The sequence below is a fragment of the Marmota monax genome, unplaced genomic scaffold (assembly GCF_021218885.2).
Source record: "Marmota monax isolate L192 unplaced genomic scaffold, Marmota_monax_Labrador192_F-V1.1 WCK01_AAM20220418_F8-fsc00181, whole genome shotgun sequence".
In the NCBI taxonomy this organism is placed as follows: domain Eukaryota; kingdom Metazoa; phylum Chordata; class Mammalia; order Rodentia; family Sciuridae; genus Marmota; species Marmota monax.
This window is the reverse complement of record NW_026694276.1, coordinates 1,731,112-1,748,323: the sequence shown is the minus strand read 5'-3', so window position 1 is coordinate 1,748,323 and position 17,212 is coordinate 1,731,112. Positions and strand designations below refer to the sequence as shown.

Here is a 17,212-nt window from a genome sequence, read left to right as displayed (position 1 = left end):
AGGCAAATTGTTAAAGTTGAATAAGGTGGTAGGTGGGTATGTGGATTTATGCTGCGATATTCTGATTCTTTTCTGATTGTGTTGTATTGTATATGCATATTATTGTCGACCTCAGTAATACATATTTTATATTTGTGTAGTGTAGGTATTTACATAACATCACTTAATCTTCAAGATGGTCTTATGAAGTAAATGGGACAGAAATTATTATTTCTAGTCCATAGAACAGGAATATAAGCCAACAGAAGAATTTATTAAGAACTGAACTGGGAGCTAAGCTGTTTGATTTTTATCCTAGATTTTCATGGAAATCCACAGGAGAAGTTTCCTTCAACCCCAGGTGGCCCCATCCCAGCCTGAGCTGCCTGCTTCTCCTACTCATTCCCAACTTTGGGAAGGCACTTAATTCAATGGGGGAATGAATTGCACAAATGATAGCCAAGCGTTTGTCCAAAAAGCATTCATTCTGAAGTGATGGAGGTGGGCATGGGGGGTCTTCCAAGAATGGATACATATTTACAAGTCAGATAAGAAGAGCAGGCAGGTTCTATTCTCTGGCCACCGCCCACTGACCCGCTCAGCGTCCTTAGACAAACCACTTAACCTTTTACTACTTACACTTTACACTCCCGTTAATCGAATGTGTAATTTTCATAACTGCTCACGCGGGGCTCCTGTTGAACACTTTCAGAAAACAAGACCTATTTTTAAATCAATCAAAATTCAACTCTGTTAACTTTTCAACAAAACTTCAATCTTTGCTCCGATTTCAAAGACTTTCTTTTCGTTTAGATAGCATTGGCTATTTTAAAGAACATTTGGTTCATATTTTTTAAAGATTAACAATTTTTAAATCACTAAAACACAAATGCTTTTTGTTGGTAAAAATAATAATAAAACAATGCTAACTTAGAATATAAAGTGGGCAGTTTAAATTCTAGTGCTTTTTTTCCTTCTGTACTGACTCCGTAAAAATTTTGGAAGCAAGAGGCATGTTAATAATAAGCACTAAAAATGCCTAGTGAAAATCCTTCAAGTTCTAGATATTAAGGTTTGGAAGAGGAGAAAAACCAGGGCAGAGCAATTCCGAATCCAGAAAAACCCCGGAAAGATAAACTAGGAGCCGGTGCGTCCCAGCGCGCTCCAGATTTTCGCCGTGGTGTTGCTCGTGACCGTGGTGTTTCGATGGGGTCCGGCCCTGAAGGCTTCTGGCAAAGAACCTGAGCCCTTTCGAGGCCGAACTGTCCGCAGAGGCCACAGGTCCCTTTAAGGAGTTTGGCCACGGAGAAAGGGGATCAAAGGGGGCGGGAGCAGGATTCGGGAGCGCACGCCACGTGACTCCCCTGCCAAGTTCGCCTGCGAGTTTGACAGAAGTTTGAATCGGACTCGGGGGCTTTCTGCATCGGCGGGGCAGAGCAGCGGCCACAGCCTAGACCAGCGCGAGCAGCAGCGCCCCCGCTACCCACCCCGCCAGCCTGGATCCCGGCCCGCCGACGGCCGCGAGTGAGCAGCCCCCAACTCCACCGCTGTTCCCGCAGCCTCCCTGCGAGGGAGCCGAGCCCCCGCGCTGCGCTCCAGTCCTGCTGCGCCAGCATGTCGTCGGCGGAGAGCCCCAGCCGCACAGCGGACAAGTCGCCGCGCCAGCAGGTACTTCCCGAGCGCCCCTGGGCTCTGCCACCGATCCCCTCCACCTAACTGTCGGCCCTGACTCTGATTCCACCCTCTGCCCCTGTGTAGTATACTGTAGGAGGAGGAGAGGGACTAGTGTCTTCTCTTGTCTCCCCACCGCCTTGACAGCTAGCTGGCTCTGTCTTCGCAGGTGGACCGCCTGCTGGTGGGGCTGCGCTGGCGACGGCTGGAGGAGCCACTGGGCTTCATCAAAGTTCTCCAGTGGGTGAGTCTCTGCCCCAGCCCCGGGCTATTTCGGGAGCTTGGACTGTGACGACGACCTGAAGCAATGTGGCTCTGGTGGGGGCTGGGGAGGTGAAGCAGCCAGGCCACTGCGGAAGGGTGGGGGGCGGTGACAGGTGGGCGGGGGAGGGGCGGGCTGGGGATGCTTGTCCAGCACTCAGTGGTAGGAGGGTGAGGAGCCAGGCATGCGGAGTCCCGGATTCGGTCCTTCTATGTGCAAGGAACCTTTGCCCAAGGCGCTCACATTTCACTCGGGCCACAGGACCCGGGTGTAACCTTTCCAGAACTCTGATCCTGCACATACCACTCCTCGGTGGCGGGCGGGAGGAGGAGGAGAACAAGGGGGATGAGATCCGCTCTTCACCACCAGAGAAGCTTCAGAGGGCAAAGGAGGGAAGGAGAGGCGCTATGGAAACCTGCCCCAAACCCACCAGGACCTGGAAGATCCTTGGAGTGGACTCAAGGACAGGCTCCCAGCTCGGGATTTCCTGTTGAGGTCACTAGAGGAATCTGGGGTTTTGTAATAGAGTGAGGAAGTGAATGAATGAATGAATGGAACTCACCAGCCCTGAGAATAAACAAAAGAACAAAATTATGACAGAATAAAAATGACAATATAACCAAAATGTAGTATGTACAATGAGAACACAGATCTGGGAAGCTGGAAATCTGGATTCCAGGCCTGGATCTGTGTTTCCAGCTGCACAACCTTGGGCAAGTCACTTCTCTGGACTTCAGTTCCCAACATTGGTCAAATGTGGATCTGACCATCCTCGGGGGTCCTCTTAAGCTTTAAATTGCTTGGTGTGCTAAAATGTAACCCTAGATAGATTTACCCTACGACCTTTGCCCAGGTCCTCAATTTCTTCAAGTGGTTTGATCTAGTGGAAATACCACCTCATTTCTTCACTGGTACTTATGCTCTTTGCTCTTCCCAGTGCCCCAGGCCTCCTGGATTTAAGTTAGGAATGTGGAGAGATGCAGGCACTTTTTCAAATCATAAAGACTTGTTGGGGGGAGGGCATTTAGTGCACTACTGCAGAAGAGGTTTTAAGTTAAACAATCCACACACCAAGTGGTGTATGAATAACTTAATTAATACACTTTCAGCACAGCATTCAGCTAGGGAATAAATTACCATTAATACTCAGGAGGATTGTGTTCTAAAGGGCTTTAAACTCTCTGGAGACAGGAATTAGCACTGTGTCACTAACTACTAAATCATAGATGAGAATCGTCAAATCTGAAATTCAGAGGCAATAGTGTATTTGGGATTATCTCTGGATATCTGAGACTCCTAATTAGGGCTATAGGCCAGCCTGGGGAGTTCCCAAGTATAGACTCTGGGACTTCGTGGGAACTTCCCACTTTCCTTACTGCCTCAAGTACAGTGGGACCAACTGCTGATTGAGTTCTTTGACCTCCTGCCACTTCCCTGTTCTGACCCACCACTTGAATACCAGAGGGGCCCATATAAGAATATTTATGCTCTGAGTGACTGGCATCCAGAAGTCAGAGAGCCATTAAGTGCCATCCATAGGAGCAGAACCTGACTGAAATGTAAGAGTACAATTTTATCATAAAACTTGACAAAATGGATCTAATGGAAATTTGAAGACAGACTATCAAGGGATGAAGGAATAATGAAGTTATTGGATTATGGACTTGCCTTCCCTGGGGGGATTCTGAAAAGCAACCTTCTTCACTCCTGTCCCTACAGCCCGCTGTACCTACCACATTTCTTCTTTTTTTTTTTTAATTTTCTTTTGTAGTTATAGATGGACAGAATGCCTTGTTTTGTTTGTTTATTTTTATGTGGTGCTAAGGATCAAACCCAGTGCCTCACACATGCTAGGCAATTGCCCTGCTACTGAGTTACAGCCTCAGCCCCCCACCACATTTCTATAAAGGCTGGACAGAGCAATTCCTAGGGAAATAATCCAGTGTTCTCCTAGGGTCAGTGCTGATGCCCTACCAAGTAATACCTGTTTGATGTTTATGATCTTCAACTCCAAAAAAAAAAAAAAAACCCTTCAACTACAAAACAGAGATCCCTTTCTCTCACATTGCTAAACTCAAGGGTCCTGGGTGGAGAACAAACTCTAAACTAGTCGTCATTCACAGTGTAGAATCATAAGGAGACATGATTTGGTTTTAATGCTATCCTGGGTAGCATAAATTCAGGGCACAAGTTTCACTTGCTTTGCATTTTTGCAGATGAGCTCACATGAAAGTTCACAGGAACCAGCACAGAAACAACAGTGAAAATGTCATTTGTTTTTTTTTTCACCCTTTTTTCTTTTTTTGCTTGGTGGGATAAAGTACTCCTGACTAGAGGAAGACAAACTAAAACACAAATCTTGCCATTATGGTAATGGTAATTGAAAACTTTTATAGTCATTATTATCAAAAAGCAAAGGTGTTACTGGAATTCTTGAGAGGAAAAAGTGATGTAATTCTTTTATGAGTCAGGAGCTTATGTTAGAATGTCTTTAAAATTCAGAAATTATTCTCACCTCAATTCTAATTCTAAGAATCTCACTAAATCTACCCGAGCATAGACCAGTTATTGGAGAAGTAGGTTTTTTGTTTATATTTGTTTTTAAGGCAGACTTTAAGGTCAGTTGGGCTTTGGCTTAAATTTTATCCTGTGCTTATAGTCCTAGAAATTTGGATAAGAGATGAAATTTTTATGGGTCTCATTTTCCTTGAATGTAAATGAGACCTGTCTTATAGGCTCACTGGGAAGATTACAAAAGACAATTTCTGTGATGCTTAGTGAACCTAGTGAGCCAGGCACTCCAGGAGATATTTTATTCCCGAACCTCCGCCTTTGCCTATTTTCTCCCCTGTGCAGACTGCCCAACTAGTCTTGTCCTTTAGTGAGATTATTCAAATGTCACTGCCAAATCCTCAGTTTGATGGCAAGGTCCAAAAGATCTCTAGATGACTCAGTCATTATTCTCATTTGCTTATAAATAAGTTATATTACTTTTAACTGAGAGTGTCCTCCTAATGAAAATTTCACCTTTGGGATGCCAAAGTAATTTACTTGACTCTGAGGTGTCTGTAATGGAGTTATTTCAGTCACTGTGGAGGATTTGAAAGGACATCATCAGAGTTCATCAAACCAATTGGATGATTATGGTGGAGGATTTGGGGGAAAGAACTTGCCTTCTATGCTTTGCACTGATGATGTTGGTGTTCTCTGGACTGTTGGTTTTCTCTGACCAGCAAGGAAGTCCAAAGTACAACCTCATCCTTTAACTGGGAAGGTTGGCTGGATGCAGTGGTGCACACCTGCAATCCCAGTGACTCGGGAGCCTGAGGCAGGAGGATCACAAGTTCAAGGTCAGTTGGGCAACTCAGGGGGACCCTGTATGAAAATAAAAAATAAAAAAGGGCTGGGAATAGCTTGATGTTGGAGCACCTCTGGATCCAATCCACAGTACAAAAACAAAACAAAACAAAAAAACCCACGCCTGGGAAAAGTTATTCCAACGTCTTTATAAAAGAGACACGGAGGCAGGAGGAGCAATGCAAGTCCAAGAGAAGGAAAACTGGTTGGCACCAGAATTCCAGAAATCCCCCTGTCTCAGAGCCTCCATCTTTGGCTGCTGTTCTTTGTGATCAGGTTGCTCTCAGAGCCTTGTGCATGGTGACAGGGTTGTTTCAGTTGTCACCCTCTTCTTCCTTGGGCTTAGTTCCCTGAACAGTTAAGGAAGGAAGCAAATCTGAGGCAGAAAGATGGAGTATTAGGAGCCATGGGCTGGGTGAGGGTGTTTTTCCATGCTTCTGCAGCCCAGGGTACAGGTCTCCTCTCTCCTTGTAATCCCCACCACACACAGTAAAGATCTCTCCTTTAGCCTCCTTTCCTTTTTCTTTTCTTCTTTCCTTCCTTCCTTCCTTCCTTCCTTCCTTCCTTCCTTCCTTCCTTCCCCTCTCTCCTTCCTTCCTTCCCTCCCTCCCTCCTTCCTTCCTTCCTTCCTTCCTTGGTACTACGGATTTAACCTAGGGGTACTTTACCACTGAGAGACATCCTCAGCCCTTTTAATTTTTTATTTTGAGATAGGGTCTGACTAAATTCTCAGTCTCCCTTCAATTATAGTCACTGGGATTACATGCAGGTACCACTGCACCTGGCTTCTACCTTAGCTTTAATAACTATGGTGCTGGGTTTTGCTTGTTTTAACATGACATTCCCTTCTTAACATGAATTATTGATAATAGAAGCCAGGTCTTACTCATTTTTGTATCTCGAGCACCTGGCACAAGGTAGATAGATGCTCAGTAAGTGTTGGATGAATAAATGAATGTTCAATAAGTGTTGGATGAATAAATGAATGACATAGGAAGAGCACTGGAAAGGGGATGTAAATTCATAACCTGGCTCTTACATCAGCTAATGTGACTTAGAGAAAATCATCTTATTTGGGGGGTCTTCAGTTTCCATCTTTGTGAAATGATACTGTTGAGCTTAATAATCTCTGAGACCCTTTTTGTTCTGCTGCTCTATGATCTATGATCATTCTTCTCAGATTTTCCCATCATCCGTTCATATAGCACACTGTATCTGCCACCATCTGACTGTGAGTTCATATTTAGACGTGTTCTTGGGGCTAGGTACATAGCTCTACAGCTAGCACGCACAGGCCCTGAGTTAGGTCCCTAGCACTAACAAACAAATATTCTGGTAAGTAAAAAAGCCGTCATGGAAGATGTTTAGATTCCTAAGTTTCAAAGAATCAGAAAAGCAAAGCATTAACAGTAAAGTTCTTATGGGTATATTTTGCCCTTTGAAGAATCAGAAAGCAGGGCTTAGAAGTTTCAGAACCTTGAGGTTATCGTCTTGACATAGGAGAATTTTCAATGATGATGGAAAAGTTCTATAATCTGTGCTGATGACTGCAGTACCTGCTAGCCGAATGTGCCTACTGAGCCCTTGAAATATGGCTGGCATGATCAAACAACTGAATGTAAAATTTAGTTTTATGTTAATTAATTTACATAGCCTTGGCTAGTGGCTACCATTGTGGGTAGGTTCTAGAGCATGAGCTCCAATGAGGACAGATTCATTTTTTTTTTCTCTTCTGTTCACTAGTAGTATCTAGAACAGAGCCTGCCTGGTATAAAGTAGATGCTTGAGAAATGTCATCTTCCTGTCGATGTTCAACAGTGCCTGTCAAGAGAGGGCTCGTGAAGAGAAGGCTCCATAACTGACCACTCACTCTCTCAAGTTAGGAATACCTGCACACTTTCTATGAGGAGCCATTCACTGACTAACTGCCAATGGGTAAAATTATATCCAACTGTGCTGCCCTTCCTAGAATATGACACCCTAATTGTGTCCATTTCTGGGCACCAGAAGCTAAGGGAAATAAAGAAACTTCCTCAGGGAATCAGAAAGCCACAGAGCCCACAAAGATGAGAGAATTCCTCTGAGGAAGAGCTAGGGAGTTTTATTGTTATGCCTGGGAGGCAACTTTGAGTATGTGAAGGGTAAAGATGCAGAGGGTTCCAGTGACTTCTCTCCAGTTCTGTCAGGGAGGTGAGCAAGCAGGGCTCTACTGCAGCCTGCATAGTTTAATTCAGGAGTGGGGGTTATATAGGCACTGCAGAGATATTACACTTATCTCCTTTCCTGATTATCTTTACCAATGGAGACAATTCTCATTTGTCTAGAGCAAGTCTCCTGAAAACAGAGGTGAACGTTATGACCTTAAGAGAGAAGTCAGTGGCTCCAGCATGGAGTTCTGCTGGGCCAGGCCGTGCAAGGCGGGGTAGTGGCACCCGACACCACCCAAGGGCAGAGCACAGCTGTTGGCAAATCCAGCCAAGAGCACACTGATAGCATTACCCTCAGAGAGTGAGAGAATTTCAGAGCTGGGAAAAGCCTCTAGATTACCTCCAAATGCCTCATTTTACAGATGAAGAAACTATGACTCAGACAGTGGAGTCACCTGGCTAATTAGCAACAGAGCTACAACTAGAACCCAGATTTTCAGACTCCTAGTTCAGGTCTCTTTTTATTTCACAACGTCAATAGGCATTAGCAAAATAATGTGCAATTCTACTCTGGATGCAGGACTGGAGTGTAGATTAGTTGTTTTCTAGGTCCTTTAATGACCAAGACATTGAGTCATAGAGAAACGTACAGAAAATGAACAATTCACAGAATAAGTTCACTGCTTAATAAGAAAGATGATACTGTGAACAAATCAAAGATAGGGGCACAGGAAACTGGGACTGAGCAACTGATGTGGGAGAATAAGAGACTCCACCTCCTTTTCTAATCAAAGGGTATTTCCTGGAAAGAAATGTGAGAATCACAGAATGAGACAATTTCATTTTGCTCAATACAAGAGGTAGTCAAATGTGATGAAAGGTAGAGAAGAAAACAGTTCAAGTGGTCTGGAACGCCTCTGCTTTTTAACACTGAGAAATGGCAGCATCAACAGGTTACAAAGAGAAACTCCAGTGGGAAAATAGCAGAGGCTGATAAGGCAAGTGGAGGGTACTTTTCTTTGGTCTCTAGCCAGGACAGTCAGCACTGGCCCAGCCAGCACTGTCGCTGGAAGGAAAGGTGCTTTCAGGGAAGAGGAGTTAGGATGGTAGTTCCATGGAAAAGCTTGGTAGAAGTTGTCCCCTCCAGCTACACGGTATCTCCTCTGGGGCAGGAAATCGCTGGAAGTTAGCAACAAGGTAAGGGGAAGATTCTTTGACTGGCTAAAGGAGAAATGAAAAGCACTTCAGGCATGCCTGATCTGCGTTGGTGCAGAGGAATCCATTTCACAGGGTGCCTCTCCCTTGGGAGAAAAATTAAGAGAAAACTTTTGAGAGGAAGTTTCCAATAGCTGGAATTACAGAGGTTCTGGTGTTACTTCTCATCTTGAAGAGGCTGCCCCTGGTCCCCAGTGTCATGCCCAATGAGGAGACCTGGAGAGGATCCATTTCCTAGACACCACTCAAAGTCTAATTTAATTCATTTGCTATCTGGTCCACTACCCTGTATGATGAATATTACACCCTGAACTGAAAAACCATGGTAGCCATGAATCCCTGCCCAGGAGGAACAAGATTAAAGGGAATCTCACTCCCTGGCCCCTCAGTATCTGCTGGAGACAGAGGGTGGTTCTTCACCTTGGCCACATGAGGCTTTCTGATTTTTAAAGGGGCTTCACTCTCTCTCAGCTCTTTGCTATTTTCGCCTTCGGGTCCTGCGGCTCCTACAGCGGGGAGACAGGAGCAACAGTTCGCTGCAACAACGAAGCCAAGGACGTGAGCTCCATCATTGTTTTGTTCGGCTATCCCTTCAGGTGAGCAGAAATGGGTTATGACCCAGCACAGACTCTCTCACGAGATCAGCAGGACCTGCTTTGTCTCTTCCTCCTCCAGAAATCTAAAGACCACTTGTTGTGTGCCAATCCAGATTCCAACAGAATTATAAGACTTAGGTCCGTTCCACCCTTCAGTGATCTCAGACAAACTGACCAGAGGAAAACATAAGGGAAACACAAATAGATCATCGTTATTATGTTCCAGTCCGTGGCCAACCAATAGGGGGTCATAAAGTGCATGCAGAAAACCCCCAGGCATTGGAAGGAGTCTGAGAAAGTTGAACAGCTCTCTCTGAGCCTCAGAAGCCCCCTTTCTGCTTCGAAGTAAGGAAGCTTGTTCGTTCTTTCTGGTACCACCAGAAAACAAGGAGGCATATCTTATCCAGGAGGTAGAGAAGAGTATTCTTTCCTGGATTATTTGAGAGCTTAGAGAAGGGGTGAGTAAGTGTTCAGAAGAGAATGGAGACAGGGCTCACCTTTTTAAGAAATGTCTAGTTTTTGGCACCCAACTTAGATTGTCTCCTGTATATAAAATGTTGTGTTTTTCTCTTTGTTTTGTCCAAGATACTCAAATTAGGAAGCTAAGTAACGCCTGAGAATGGGTGATTCAAACCTGAGCTTGGTCACTGTGACCCTGTATTTTCCCAGGAGCAGAAAGCAGCTGATTTGCCTAGTGGTTTGGCTACCAGAAATAGATGGATTATATATTGTGGTTGTGACCTTAAAGGCCCTGACTTCTTGGAACCACATGTTCACCATATCTGGGCAGGTGGATGAGTGTAGGATGGCAGTCCAGGGGGAGGTAGGACTTGAATGAAACTGTAGGAAAGCTCCTGCTTTGACTGCAAGTTTCCCTCCAGAAGTACTGTTCCACACCTTTCTTCACTCTGTAATAGTCCTAGGGTGAGAACTAACCCAGGACCCTTCCTGGAGCATGGAGAAAGCTGGTTACCTGAGCTCAAGATGGCCTCTCCTACCATCTGCAGGTTGCACCGGGTCCAGTATGAGATGCCTCTCTGTGATGATGAATCCACCTCCAAGACCATGCACCTCATGGGGGACTTCTCTGCCCCTGCTGAGTTCTTTGTGACCCTTGGCATCTTTTCCTTCTTCTATACCATGGCTGCCCTAGTTCTCTACCTGCGCTTCCACAACCTCTATACGGAGAACAAGCGCTTCCCGCTAGTGGTGAGTGAGAATGGGCCAGAGGGATGGAGGCAAGGGATGGACAAACATAGTAGCTTCTCTGGGCCCAAGACCTAAATGTGGAACCTCTGCCTCTACCAACCTCCCATAGCTTCCTTCCACTGACAGAAAGCACAAGAGCAGTATAAATAAGCAGACTTTGGAGTTAGGCTGCTTGGGTTCAAATCCCAACACAGTCTCTTCATGGCTTCAGTCACTGTGTGGCCTTAGATAAATTACTCAGCCTCTCAAAATCTCAGTTTCCTCATCTATAAATGTGGATGAAATAATACCTGCTTTTTAGTTTTTTTTTCTGGGGGTGGGGGAATAAGAAAGTATGTAAAATATCTGGTACATAGTTAACCACTGTAAGTGTTAGCTGTTATTAGCATTAATTATTCTCTTTACTTTCTCCTTATTCCAGTTATGAAGGTAGAAGCCATACGTTAGAGAACTCCATTTCCCAAATCTGCCTCTGCCACTACTTCTAGATGAGTAAGGGTGATCAAAGGAAAAGTTGGGGATAAAGAATAAGGAGTTTAGGCTTGGGGTTGTGGCTCAGCAGTAAAGCGCTTGCCTAGCGCATGCAAAGCCCTGGGTTCCATCCTCAGCAACACATAAAAATAAATAAATAAAAACAAAGGTACTGTGTCCAACTACAACCAAAAAAAATAAATATTAAAAAAATAGGGAGTTTAGATAACTTGGGTTTTGAGGTGAGGCTGACCAGCCTCAGCACCTTGTTGCCTGACTTTAGTTCTGAGGATGTAGATAGGGCAGCCTGAGAGGCATGACTACTTTGGTGGCAGTGAACAGATTTCTTTCTCTTTTTTTTAAATATTTTTTTTAGTTGTAGGTGGACACGATATCTTTATTTTTATTTATTTATTTTTATGTGGTGCTGAGGCTCAAACCCAGGGCCTTGTGCATGCAAGGCAAGTGCTCTACCCCAGCCACAACCCCAGCCCACAGATTTCTTAGGACCATCTGGACCCCCTGGGGCTATAGGTGTCAGATAGGACAGGAAGAGGCAGATATCCCAAGACCCCAGGATTCTAGAGTATCATGTCAAGAGAGAAAAAACACTAGGGAATCATGGGGACTTTCTGAGTGTATTCCCAACTCTCTGCTTCTCCCAGGACTTCTGTGTGACCGTCTCCTTCACCTTCTTCTGGCTGGTAGCTGCTGCTGCCTGGGGCAAGGGCCTGACTGATGTCAAGGGTGCCACACGGCCATCCAGCCTGACTGCAGCAATGTCTGTGTGCCATGGAGAGGAAGCAGTGTGCAGTGCTGGGGCCACACCCTCCATGGGACTGGCCAACATCTCCGTGGTGAGACCTGTGGCCACTGATGGGGCCTAGGGGAAGCAGCACTATCCCAGCTGCCCAGGCCTGTCCCAGCTGGCAGGTTCTAAGAGGAACAGAGAGGGGTCCCCAGGGCTGATGTCCCCTGCTCTTACAGTTAGTGCCCACCTGCACCTGATGCTGATCCTGGGAAGGCATGTTGGGATGGGGGAACCAAGAGCCACTCCCATTCCCCACCTCTAGGCATGTCCTCATGACTACCTCCCATCCCTCCTGCCTGTTTCATGCTGTGTATGGGTGCCCATTGAACATATGAAGAGGGAGCTTAGGGCTGTGGCTGGTTCAGAGCTCTTAAGGAGACCCAGAGTGAGAAAGGGCTCTTCGTTGCTTGGACCCCCACACAGAAAAGGGATTTGAGGACATGGGTGCATTCAGCCAATAGGCATGCATTTGGTCATCCTAGTTGCTAAAACATTGAAATATGCTCACATCAGCTGGAAAGTGCCTGAGCCATCACCTTAGCTATCTCAGATCCTCTCTGAAAATGTCTCTGACCTCATCAAGGCCCATAACTGAAATGTTTCATGACTGGCACATCAGGGAGCTTCTGGAACATACTGGAACTCCACTCACAGATTCCCGCCCCCAACATTTTATTGCAAAAAATTTCACATATACATTAAACTTGAAGGAATTTTATGGTGAACACCCAGATGCTCACCCCCTAGGCTCTCCCATTAACATTGTATTAGACTTGCTTTATTATTTACCTATCCACCTTCTCTCATCAATCCATTTTTAATGCATTTCAAAGTCAATTGCAAACATCAGTACACCTTCTCCTAAATACTTCCTGCTGTTAGGTTTTTAAAACATTTTAAACAAATATTGAATGTAGCCCTGGCTGAGTCCCTGGTCCTAGGGAAGAAGCACCTTGGACAGCTCCAGTCAAACTCACCCAACAGAAGGTATTCCAGGCAGGCCCCTGGTATTGCTGTGGGAAGCCCTGCTGGCCCCTGACTACTGGATCCTTGCTATGCTTTGCATGATAACCTCTTTACCAGCAGGATTGGGTTAGTGACCAAGCTACATCTTGGGTGCATGCTGTGGATAGAGTTGCCAGGAAATCCCTTAACGGGAGATCGCGTTGAATCCTACTTCTATACCCAGCTTGCTTAGTCTTTCTAGTCCTCTGAGCTTCTTACACCAACACAGGAACTCCCCACTCCCTGTTCTCATACTATCCCTCCCCTACTATTCTCACATACTTCCCTGATGTCCTTTGCAGCTCTTCGGCTTTATCAACTTCTTCCTGTGGGCCGGGAACTGTTGGTTTGTGTTCAAGGAGACCCCGTGGCACGGGCAGGGCCAGGGCCAGGACCAGGGCCAGGGCCCCAGCCAGGAGAGTGCAGCTGAGCAGGGAGCAGTGGAGAAGCAGTAAACAGTCCCCGCCTGGCTACTCCTGAACTGGACAGCACCTCTTCAACACCAACAGCTCCCAGGACCTCCCTCTTCCTCCTCCAACTCCCTTCCCCCATCATTCTAGGCTTTGAGCTTTGGGACTGCAGATGGGCAGACGTCAGCTATTGGAAACCTGGGCAGCCCACCCCATGGCTTCCTATCCCTCCTCTTGCTGGAGCCCCAGATGACAGGAGCTCAGTGCTTCTTGTGTACTGACTGATTTCCAGCCTTCCCAGAGTCCAATGTGCTTCCCACTCTTCTCTGGCTTCTCTTTGCCCACAGAGCCCACCATGTGTGAACCAGGGAGGCACAGTAGCCTAAAAAGGGGCCCTTAGAGGGTCTAGATGAAGCCTGAACTCAATGGGAGCAGATAAATGGCAACTGAATTGCAACTTGAGGAAAAAAACTTGCCAGGAAACTTGGGACAGAAATAGTTTCTTTTATCCCCTTGGTCCTCTGACCCCCAGGGTGGGGCACTTTCCACCAGCACTCTAAACTATACTTACCTTAGAAAATTTTACCTTCCTTCCTGTCCTTCTTGGGCTTGGTCTCATCTCACACTTGGGACACAAGATGAAGGGCTTAGGAGCATCTCCATTTCAGGCCCCCTCACCCAACCACCCGGTTCACCTCCCTTCCCCTGCCTCTTGGGTCTGAGGCATTCGAGATCCTTTTTGAAGTCTGTCCAGGCCTTCCTTTCATTCCTGTGCAGCAAGATAGGGGCTCTGGAAGGGCCAGAAGGACATCATGAGGCTGAGTTGCCCCAGAGCCCCAGGACATGGATGGATGGGCCCATTTCCCCCTTACTCTTTGCTTGTTTCTCCCTGGTTCCTTATATAGTCCTTCTCTCATACGTCCCCCTTCTCATCTTTACAAAAGGATGTGCCCTCTCCGTTGGCTTCCCATCCTCCCCTGCTTCCTCATTTTGCCAGGGTCTATCCCCTCCCGAGTCCAGGGCAGCCTGATGCTATTGGTGCTTCTTCACTTTGGGACCCAGTTCCATATTTGTCTTTGGTGTGTCTCCTTTTCCTGATACCTCCTCAGTCCCTCTCTAGACTCCAAGGCCAGCGAATGCTAACTGGGCAAGGGTCATCTACTTCTTACCCACTCAGAACACTTCAATCTGCCCCAGTCATCGGACTGCTCAGGGAAGGATGAAGAGAGAAGAATTCAACCATTTTCCAATCCAGTGCCAACTGGCCCGCTTAGCATCCCAAAGGTGAATGTGTCCTATGCCAGTCTGTCCTCAGGACTGAGTTAACCCCCTTCAACCTCCTCACCTTCCTCAATGCCACCCATAGTAACATGTGCATTATTGGAGTACCTGGGGGTCAGCACCTTTGACTTAGGGCCAATTATTTCCTCTTTGGGTCAGAGTTTTCCCACTCGATGGGGAAAAGTGTGAGATTTATATCCCTCAAAGCTCCAGAGTCCTTCAGCAATTTGTTTTCATTTTTTAGATGTTGGGAAGGGGTTTGAGGAGGGAGGAAAGAAGATGGGGATGAGAATGTTTCTAAATATGAAACTCTCTGCCCTGAGTTGTACCCATAGTTACTCCAGGACAAGGGGAGACAGTTTCGCCTACATGGCCAGAGACACAGAGAATAAAGGGGTGACCTTCATTTTTCTTCAGGCTGGTTCCTGTGGGGGTCTGTGAGCAGCTTCTACTACTTCTATTATTTGGATTGTGTCCATATTTATAATTTATTTGAAATGTGATGGATAAAGTACTCTCATTTGGGGACTGAAGGTAACAATGCCCTTCAGCTCGGTAAAGGGGTAGGTATTCACTCCTGCAGAGGAATCCCAGAATTCTCCCTGCAGCAGAGAAGGCTCTTCCTTCTCCTAAAGAGGCTGGCTCTTCTTGGCCAGAAGAGACTATGGCCTCTCTCTCTCTCCATGGCCACCCTAAGAGGCCAGTTCACTTCATTACCTCCAGAGGGCTGCCTGGGCCAAGTGCCAAGGACAGGGTTGTCCTTATAGGAGTCATATGTCCTCCAACCAGGGCTGGTATCACTGCTTTGCCTATTGGGGCCTGAGGTAGCAGAAGGTGTCTGGTTTCTCCAGATACTGCAGGAGGCCAAAAGGCAGGGCACTTGCCCTTTGCCCTGGTAGAATCTGGCCCTGCCAGAATGCCCACCTTGAACCTTTCCTGAACATGAGTTCCCTTCAACATTGTGGTCATAGGTCTCCTACTTCTGGGATTGCAGGTCACGGGTGGGGGGAGAATGTTGCATGTTGTTTTCTGGTGCTTGTTATTACACATTTGAATAAACAGTGCTGCAAGCATTTGCCATGAAGGAGCCAAGACTGGAGCCCTTCTGGGAATTTTTCTCCCCCCTTTCTCTCCCTTGCTTTAAGTTCTTGGACAGATATCAACATTTCTACCAAGATAACATTCCACTCCCCTCCACTCTGCACCCCAAGCAATAGAGTCTGCTGGATGAGCAGTTGTTCCTGGCAGGCCCCAGTCTGGTGACACTGCCTCTTCTGGTGGCACCCAATTAGTCCAAAGCAACTGACTCGTTAGCAAATCTGGAGCAAACTCAAAAGGCGAGAGATAGTGACTTCCACAATGCTGTTTCCATTTGCTTTCCTACCATCTGTGACCCAAACAAGCTTCCTGTCATGAGTTGAGGGCCATATGCTTTCCTCTTTACTATAAGGTTTCTTGCTGAACAAACTTGCACCTCTACCCACCCCCCAGACAATTGCATTCTACATTAACATTCCCTAGAAAAATGCACTTGAGCATGATTTTACATTCAATTTCACCAGGTTACTGGGCGCCCTAGGCATCATCCATGGATGTCTGGTTAAGACCCTCAAATATTATTTTTGAAGTACTTAAACCTTCCCTGGATGAAAGTCTGAGGTTCTGAATTCATAGACCTTGACTTATTTGCTCTCACACCTGGTTTTCTCTTAGCTAAAGGGATATAGGGTAAAGTGTGAGGGGTGGAGGAGGAAAAAAGAGGATTAGTATTTCTTTTCTAATGAGATGGAAGACGTTTGTCTCTTGTGTGAGGATGGGAATAAAATGTTAACAGCTGCGGAGAAGAAAGAGGTGGATGATTAAGGTACTTTCCAGGCCTTAGCAAGGAAAATGACAAATCTGATGAGAAATCTTCCTATGCGAAGGCTTCAGTAGCAGCCCTTGTAGCAGAGAAAATATTCATTAGAAAAAGAAACCAAAATGATGGATGGAGTCAGGGTCCAGCCAGGGTTTGGGAAGAGGCGGTGCAGGGTATCGATCGCAGTTCTCAGGAGGAGAGAGACGGATCAGCAAAGACGCTGCAAAACCCAGCAGCCTCGGGGCCACCCTAGTTCTGGGGCTGGCTCTGGCTTGGAGATAGCCTTCTGTCATCCTGACAGGTGATCTTGATCAGCTCAGCCAGGTCCTCCCAAACCCAGACAACGGTACTCCAATCATCTGCCCTGCATTAGGGCAACGGGGGTTTCCCACAGAGGAGAAACTACACAGGGGCCGAGGCCCTCCCCCACACCAACCCCTGTGTCCTTCAGCACATCCTACAGACTCCCTCCCCTTGCCCTTCTGATTCACAGCGCCCACCTCCCTGCACCTACCCTATTCGATCTACCGGGGAGCGGAGTCGCTTCTTGGGCCGCCAGCCCGGGAAGGGGCGCCAGCCAGCTGGCGGATGCACTGCTTAGAGGGGCTTCTTTGGCAGAGAGAGGTCTGGGGCTGGGTGTGTATGTAGTGAGCTTGGGAGAGTGACTCGTGGTACAGAGAATGTGTGCACAAGATTTAGGAGAGGGGATCCTGGGGCTTTGGTCTTTTCTATTCCGCCTGCAAACGTGCCTTTCGGAAGGGCTCTTGCGGCAAACTCCGTAGGAAACAGAACCCGCGCTGGAACTACATTTCCCAGAAGGCTATGCGGGAAGGAGGAGGAGGAGGAGGAGGAGGAGGAGGAGGAGGAGGGGGCAGGCGACCTGAGTTGTGCTTGCGCAGAGAGTGAACTGGAAAGGTAGGGGGAGAGGGGAGGCGTGCCC

At 46.8% G+C, this 17,212-nt stretch overlaps 1 protein-coding gene across 1 annotated transcript; it reads left to right on the top strand.

Moving 5' to 3' along the window:
- The first annotated feature begins 1,257 nt into the window (after positions 1-1,257).
- On the top strand, positions 1,258-15,506 carry Sypl2 (synaptophysin like 2). Its single transcript, XM_046467281.2, has 6 exons — positions 1,258-1,647; positions 1,820-1,894; positions 9,103-9,227; positions 10,235-10,436; positions 11,573-11,764; positions 13,026-15,506. Exons 1-6 carry the CDS (start codon positions 1,594-1,596, stop codon positions 13,176-13,178), a joined length of 801 nt encoding a protein of 266 aa, XP_046323237.1. The 5' UTR covers positions 1,258-1,593; the 3' UTR covers positions 13,179-15,506.
- The last annotated feature ends 1,706 nt before the right edge of the window (positions 15,507-17,212 follow it).